Source organism: Dipodomys ordii, unplaced genomic scaffold, assembly GCF_000151885.1.
Source record: "Dipodomys ordii isolate 6190 unplaced genomic scaffold, Dord_2.0 Scaffold7, whole genome shotgun sequence".
In the NCBI taxonomy this organism is placed as follows: domain Eukaryota; kingdom Metazoa; phylum Chordata; class Mammalia; order Rodentia; family Heteromyidae; genus Dipodomys; species Dipodomys ordii.
The window spans coordinates 2,893,064-2,901,044 of record NW_012267223.1 but is presented as its reverse complement, the minus strand read 5'-3'; the positions used below and the strand labels follow the sequence as shown (position 1 = coordinate 2,901,044).

Here is a 7,981-nt window from a genome sequence, read left to right as displayed (position 1 = left end):
TGTCCCTCAACTCTTCAGCTCAAGGCTAGCGCTCTACCACTTGAGCCACAGCGCCACTTCTGGCTTTTTTCTTTTTGCTTATGTGGTGCTGGGGAATCAAACCGAGGGCCTCAGGCATGCAAGGCAAGCACTCTACCATTGAGCCACCTTCCCAGCCCCGAGACTATTTCATTAGAGCTGTTTTACCAGGCTTTTTAGTTTGTATACTTACTGCATTTCAGGAAATCCTTCATAATTATAAATTAAGTTACATGTAGAATTGGGTAGGTTATAACCTGATCACCCTGCAAAGCCTTCCTCTCAGCTTTGCAGGTCTAGGAACATAACTGTCAGTAGACCCACTATTGATCAAAGGGCACAAGTTAAATCAGCTCACAGAAATTGAGATTTAATAACGTGTGAAAGCTTGTAATATTTATTTTTTATTTATTTTTGTTAGTCATGGGGCTTGAACTCTGGGCCTGGGCACTGTCCCTCAGCTCTTCAGCTCAAAGCTAGCACTCTACCACTTGAGACACAGTGCCATCTCTGGTTTTCTGATGGTTTATTGGAGATAAGAATCTCATGGACTTTCCTGCCTGGGCTGGCTTTGAACCATGATCCCAAATCTCAGCTTCCTGAGTGGCTAGGATTACAGGCATGAGCCACTGGTACCCAGCAGCTTGTAATATTTTAAAGCGAGCTCTTTTGGACCTGGCTGTTTCCTTCTTTTTCTCAGAGGCCTAGAAGGCCAAGCTGGCTTGTTGATGTGCCTCAGGGTAGGAGAGGGAGATGGGAGATAGATAGCTTCCAGACTTATGATGGTTCTGGAGTATTTAAGTGAGATTTTTATTTGTTTTTATTATCTAAGTGAGATCTTTAAAATTTATTTTTGAGAAATGATAAAGTTCTTTTGTTAGACTAATTGTCTGGAAACAGGACTGAGTTCTACAAAAAAGGAATTGAGGACTTACTCTGATAAACTTTAAAACATTCTTTGAATTATTTTGAAAACACTAAAACAAAAGGCAAAGTTTATGACATAGAAGAGTGTAGGGACACAATAAAAGCAAGTCTTGGCCTAGCATGGTGTCGCACTTATTTCCAGCCACCCAGGGAGGCAGAGGTACAAGGATCTGTTCCAGGTTGGCCTGGTTAAAAAGCCTAAGATCTTTCTTAACAAGAAAGTAATTAAAGGAAAAAAGGCTTGGGGTATGGCCCAAGTGGCAGAGTGTCTACCTAGCAAATGTAAGCCCTGAGTTCAAATATAAAAGTTTAACTTGTCAGGGCTGTGGCACACTCTGTAATCCTAACGACAGGAGGCTGAGGATCATGGCTCAAAACCAGTCTGGGTAGACAAATCCATGAGACTCTTGGGAAGTACCCTAGCTTTTATATGGTCAGCGTCCCTCCTTGAGCCCAGCCTTCAGTCTGCTCTGTGATGCCCCCAGGAAGTACATGCTGCCAGTGGCCCACTTTGACCCCTGCCTTCCCAAGTCTTTTCCCCTGTTGTTTGGTTCTGTTTTTCTCCACATGTTCCTGTTCTAAAAGCTGAAGAATACCTTGAGAAAAATGGTACTCAGTGCATGCTTAAGCCCTTGAAACAGTCTGTGTAGTGGGCAGATTTAGTTCATACCTTATGAAGTTTAATCTGAAAAAAAATGTAACTTGAGTCACAACATATTTGCTGGTTTTGTTACTAGTGAAGAAATGGTTTCGGACTTGTACAGATAAATTTGGATGTAGTTGTCTCCTGACTTCTTTGTCTTTGCAGAAAAGTCTCTGAGGTTGTGTGTCACCAAGGAGATGCTGCTTCTCAGTGTTACAACTGCTTACACAGGTAACACTTGCCCCCATCTTGTCTGCCTCTCCCCGTGTCCGCCTTGTCGCCCCCCCCCCTGCCAACTGTGTACCCTGCCCATCTGACTGACTCCTCTAGGAGGAGACCTTGGAACATTGCAGGAGAGCCAGATCTCTTAGTTGCCCAAACAAACAACAGAAAAAACTAGCACAGAGAGTCCCTGAGGTTGGGCCTGGATAAAGCCTAGGGTCACCTTTGCTGTATTCTGCTGAGGATAGCTTGTGCAGAGACAGCAGGCTCACAAGAACCAGCAAATTTAAGGCAGTTGGGAGCACTGCAGGAAATAGCCAGGAACATATATCACTGAAACTATATACGCTAAGAGCACTTTTTTTGTGGTAGTGGGATTTCAACCCAGATCCTAGGGTGTGCTAGGAGGTGCTCTACCACTGAGCCATTCCTCCAGTATTTCATTATGCCACCTGGGTTGGCTTGGAACTCAGACTCCGCCCACCTTCCCCAGGTGTATGTGGCCAGGCCCACTAAGATCAGGTAATAAATTGAAAGCAGGTGATAATGTGGTGTGCTGACAGGTGGAACACTGGGGCTTGAGAATAAAGAGGACGTCATTTCCTTTCCAAATGTGCTGCAGTGTACTGTTTAATACTTTGGCTTGTGTTTTTAGGAGAAATAGAAAAACATAGAACATCTCTTGGACTAGGGACATGGCTCAAGTGGTAGAATGCCAGCCTAGAAAGCATAAGGCCCTAAGTTCAAACCCCAGTACTCCCCAAAACAAAAAAGATCCTCAAATCAAACGTCTTTATGATTTACTTTGAAGATTTTTAACACCAAGGAATTAAGATTACTAATATATCCTAACTTTTTACTGTAACTTTAGGAATTTTCTTTTCCTAGAAGGAAGGTTTAATGAAACTACCATGTGAGTACTGTGAATAATGAATGGTGGAGTGGTTTTTCAGTATAGTAAGAATAGTTGAACTGAATGTGGTGGCTCATGCCTGTGGAGATCAGGAGGATTGCAGTTCAAGGCCAGCCCAGGCAAAGACGTTCAAGACCTCCCCCATCTCAACCAGTATAAAGGTGGGAGTGGTAGCACATACACATAGCTGTCATCCCAGCTGCATGGAAGCATAAATAGAGGGATCACAATCCAGGACGGTCTGGGCATAGTTGAAACCCTAATGTACAACTAAGTAGAAAAGGGCTGGGGGCATGACTCAAGTGGTAGTGCACCCACCTAGCACGTACAAGTTCCTGAGTTCAAACCCCTAAATATGGTTGAAAGAAAAAGAATAATAAACACTTAAATTAGTGTTCACTGTTACAAGTTCATGTTAGTTATATCCTCTGTCTCTTGCCTCCCTATAGGCAGAGTGACAGGTTTCAGCCTTAGAATACCTCTTTCTTGAGTTATATGAGTTGTTTTGTGTTGGTCTTGAGGCTTGAAATCAGGGTTTGGATATTGTCCCTTGAGCCACAACTTCACTTCTGGCTTTTTGGTGGTTATTTGGAGATGAGAGTCTTATGGCAGGGTGCCAGTGGCTCATGCCTATAATCCTAGCTACTTACAAGGCTTGAGATCTGACAGTTGTGGCTCAAAGCCAGCCAGGCAATTGCCTGTGAGACTCCAGAAGTGGTGCTGTGGCTCAAGTGGTAGACCGCTGAGTTCAAGCCCCAGGGCTGGCAAAAAAAAAAAAAAAGATTCTTAATGGACTTCCCTGCCTCAGCCAGCTTCAAACCTTGGTCCTAAGATCTGTCTCCAGAGTAGCTAGGATAACAGGTGTGAGTCACCAGTGCCCCATGAGTTGTGTGTTTTTATCTGATCTGCTTGTCAACTGCTTTCTTGTGGTGTCTTAGCTTACAGTGCTATACCAAATTACTGTAGCCCTGGTGGTTGAAGTAACAGGTATTGTTTCTCACAGTTCTGGAGGCTGAGCATCTTGAGACCAGGCTGTCAGCCTGGTCAGGTTCTGGGTGAGGAACACTTCCCAGTTTAGAGATGGCTGTCATCTTGTAGGCACTCATGGGAGACAGAGAAAGCTCTCTGGTGTTTGTCTGAAGGACACTAATCTCATCCTGAGGTTCTACCTTCGTTGTGTAGTTGATTACCTCTTGCACACCACTTCTGCAAATGTCATTACGTCCCGGGGGTCTTAAGATCTCAAGCATTCAGTCCACAGTGTGTGGCTTATTCCCTTCCAACAGTTCTATGAATAGCAGAAAGTCAGGCTGTGCCTGGAAGGTGCATTTCAGCCCCTATGAGTTGTTCTGTGCTTTCTTTATTTATGTAGACAGGAAGAAAAACTAGGGAAAGGAGGATGTAGATATAAAGCTTAATTAAATCTGATTTTTTCCCCCTGAAGGTCTGGAGTTAACTTTTTTCTCTGGTGTATACGGAACCTGTATTGGTGCTATGAACAAATTTGGAACAGAAGAGAAAAGCCTGATTGGACTGTCTGGAATTTTCATCGGCATTGGAGAAATTCTAGGTTCGTTACATGCAAAATACCAGTGCAGTGCTGGGTACTGGTGGCTCAAACCTGTAATTCTAGCTTACTCTGGAGGCTGAGATCTAAAGATCACAGTTGAAAGCCAGCCTGAGGAGGAAAGTCTGTGAGATTCTTATTTCTGATTAATCACCAAAAAGCTGAAAATGGAGCTGTGGCTCATGTAGTAGAGCCCTAGCCTAAAATAGCTCAGGAACAGTGCTCATGCCCTGCACAAAAAAAGAAAAGAAAAGAAAGAAACCATAAATACAGCCTGGCTTAGAATCCTTGAGGAGCAAGTCTAGGAACCCTGACTTGGTAGCTCTCTGATTCTCAGTACCATTTCTGTGTCCATCAGTTCAAGCCTGTCTCATGCTAACTCTAGAATTAGGGCCTAACTCCTGGCAAAAGATAGAATTTAAAAATAATAAAATCTCATTTGTCGCACGTGCACGTGCACGCAGGCCTCGGTAAGTCCACTCCAGAATGCCCCTCTGCTTTCTGCTGCTAGCAGAAGCCCCTCCCCGCTTCCTGTTTGCTTATTTACTCTTAGGATGGGCCTGTCATTTCCTATTTTTCCCAAATGGTTTATCACTCAAAACAGCACCGAATTGTTATGGTGCTCCTGTGGGTCTCAGCTGTGGCCAGGGAGCCATTCTGAGCAGGCTTGTGTGTCCCGAGGGCCTCTGCCACACAGGTGTCCCTGGCTCCTCTGGCCTTCCCTGCCCCAGCCCCTGGAATCCCCCATTTCTATTGCATACAGCCCTGCTGCTTCTCACCAACAGTGGCATCAGAGAGCAAGGCCTCGGCACCAGGGCGCTGCTAGGATCTCTGCTTTCTGCAATCTCTGTGGCCAACGCTAGGAAATAGACACATTTTGCATGTACCAGTGCAATACACATACATGCATTAACACAGCTTCCAGTTCTTTTCTTTCTCCTCTCCCTCTCTCCTTCCTCTTCCTTCTTCCCTCCTCCCTTCATTCCTTCCTGCCTTCTTTCCTTCTTTCCTTTCCATGGTAGAGCCTGCTAAGCACATGCTCTGCCACCATGCTCTACTCCCAGTCCTTCCAGGATTTTTCCAGTTACCAATAGTACTGCACTAGATGACCTCAGGCACGTAGTTTTCATATTGCTGGAGGTGTGTCTTCAGGGTAAATTCCTACAACTAGGTTGTAGTTGCTAGGTGAAAGGGATGCTGCCGGCTCATCCGCCATGGGGGATCTCCCACTGTGCCCGTGAACCAGCAGTATGTGTACATCCCTGCTTCCTCTGGCCTGGCTAACAGGGAGGTATGTGAAACCTGGAAACTTTTTGCCAACTTGGTAAAAAATGGCAATCTGGCACTTCAGTTTGATATCTCTTGTTCTGAGTGAAGCATCACGTGTGAGTGTGAATTAGCTATGTGAGCTTTGCCCTTTGTGTGTGTTTGCTGGTCCCAGGGCTTGAACTCAAGGCCTTGTGCTCTTTTTTTTTTTTTAATGTTTTTTATTTTATTTATTTTGCCAGTCATGGGGCCTGAACTCTGAGCCTGGACACTGTCCCTCAGCTCTTCAGCTCAAGGCTAGCACTCTACCACTTGAGCCACAACGCCACTTCCGGCTTTTTTCTCTTTGCTTATGTGGTGCTAAGGAATCGAACCCAGGGCCTCGAGCATGCAAGGCAAGCGCTCTACCACTGAGCCACCTTCCCAGCCCCAAGGCCTTGTGCTCTTGTTTGGCTTTTTTGCTCAAAGCTGGCATTGAACCTTTTGAGCCACACCTCTACTTCCTGCTCATTTTTCTGTAAGTTTTTTTAGTCCTTGACAGTTTAAACATCTATAAAATTAAAGTTAGCTTCCTTATATTTATTTGCTTTAGTTTTTATAATTTAGATCTCTGGTTTATTTTTTTTCTTTTTCTTTTTTGTCAGTCATGGGGCCTGAACTCTGGGCCTGGATGCTGTCCCTCAGCTCTTCAGCTCAAGGCTAGTGCTCTACCACTTGAGCCACTTCCGGTTTTCTGAGTGGTTTATTGGAGATAAGAGTGTCATGGACTTTCCTGCCTGGGCTAGTTTTGAGCCACAATCCTCAGATGTCAGTCTCCTGAGTAGCTAGAATTATAGGCGTGAGCCAAGGGCACCCAACTAGATCTTGATTTCTTTGCAATTTGTTTTCTATCTGTCTACCCCATTGTCCCAATGCTAGATCTTAAAAGCACTAGTTCTAGGCAGGTGCCTGTGACTCTTACCTGCAGTCCTAGCTCCTCACGAGGATGAGATCCTCACAATCATGGTTCAAAGCCAGCCTTAACAGAAAAGTATGTGTAACTGCATCACCAGAAAAATGTAGGACCAGACTCATGGCTCCAGAGTACCTGCTGAACAAACAAGCTGAGCAAGCAGGAGGCCCTGAGTTCAAACCCTAGTATTAGTTCTTGCCTCAGTGATCTCACTGATACCACAGAGACAGTAATTTTGTATATGGCTGTTACTGTTTTGGGACTTTGCATTCTGTTGCATTGGTACCTTGCTGTGTGAATATTTTGTTTTTGTTTTTGGTGCCCGTCCTAGGGCTTGAACTCATGGCTTGGGCTCTGTCCTAAAGTTTTTTTGCTCAAGGCTGGTATTTGTTGAACCACAGCTACACTTTGGCTTTTTGGTGGTGAATTGGAGATAAGAGTCTGGTGGATTTGTCTGCCTAGGCTGGCTTCAAACTGGTATCCTCAGATCTCATGTCCAGATGGGGTTTTGTGTGTGTTCCATTACAGTGAAGCTCCTCTCCACGCAGAGCTCTTGCTCTTCTTACGATTTTCCTTTTCCTTTTTTCTTTTTTTTTTTTAGTGCCAGGTCTGGGGCTTGAACTCAGGGCCTGGGTGCTGTCCCTGAGCTTTTGTGCTAAGACTAGTGGTCTACTACCTGAGCCACAGCTACACTTTTGGCTTTTTCTGGTGGTTAATTGGAGATAAGAGTCTCACAGACTTTCCAATGAGGCTGGTTTTGAATCATGATCCTCATCTCTAACCCTCCTGAGGAGCTAGGATTTTAGGCAAGAGCCACTGGCGCCTGGTATGTTTGTTTTTCCATCTGGGCTTTAGGACTAGTTTGCCTAACTCCAAGGAAAACCTCACTGGATCTAAATGGAGATAAAATACACTTGATGTCCCCAGCTTCCATGGGATGACCTTTGCCCTATCCAGTGCCCTGTGAATGAAGTCTCCCAAGAGTGGATGGTGAAGCACCATCCACTCCCAGGGCAAGGTCCTCCCTGATACCGCGGGTCCTGCTGGTGGTTCTTTTCCCTGGCAGTGTACTCCACGATGCTGAAGATAAAGAGCGCCCCCTGCTGATAGCACGGGGGACTGCTGGCTCTATCACAGCCAGTCTTAGCTCAGGATGATGCCTGTTACACCCGGGCTACTTCTTGTGCTACAACTTGATTAGGAAAGGATCTGCCAAAATGTTCTCCAGGGGCTGTGCCAGCCAGAATCCTCACCAGCATTTGGTGGTGTCAGCACTACTTATTAAAATATATTTTTAGTTATTTGTGTGTGCTGACGCTGGGCCCAGCTTGAGCTCAGCCACACACTCTCACTGGGCTTTTTTCCACTCAAGGCTGTCCCTCTACCACTTCCGCCACACCTCCACTGCTGATATATCTTTGGTACATGACTAGATTTTTTTTTTTTTTTTGGGTCCGGTTGTGGGGCCTGAAC

General features: G+C 45.3%; 1 protein-coding gene across 1 annotated transcript in view; it reads left to right on the top strand.

The window, feature by feature from the left end:
- The window catches only part of Mfsd11 (major facilitator superfamily domain containing 11), a 27,653-nt gene that overhangs the window by 12,264 nt on the left and 7,408 nt on the right, over positions 1 to 7,981 (top strand). Inside the window, exons 9-10 of the mRNA XM_013037838.1 lie at positions 1,754 to 1,819; positions 4,168 to 4,293. Of these exons, the coding sequence (XP_012893292.1) occupies positions 1,754 to 1,819; positions 4,168 to 4,293 (192 nt within the window). The remainder of the gene's footprint in view (positions 1 to 1,753; positions 1,820 to 4,167; positions 4,294 to 7,981) is intronic.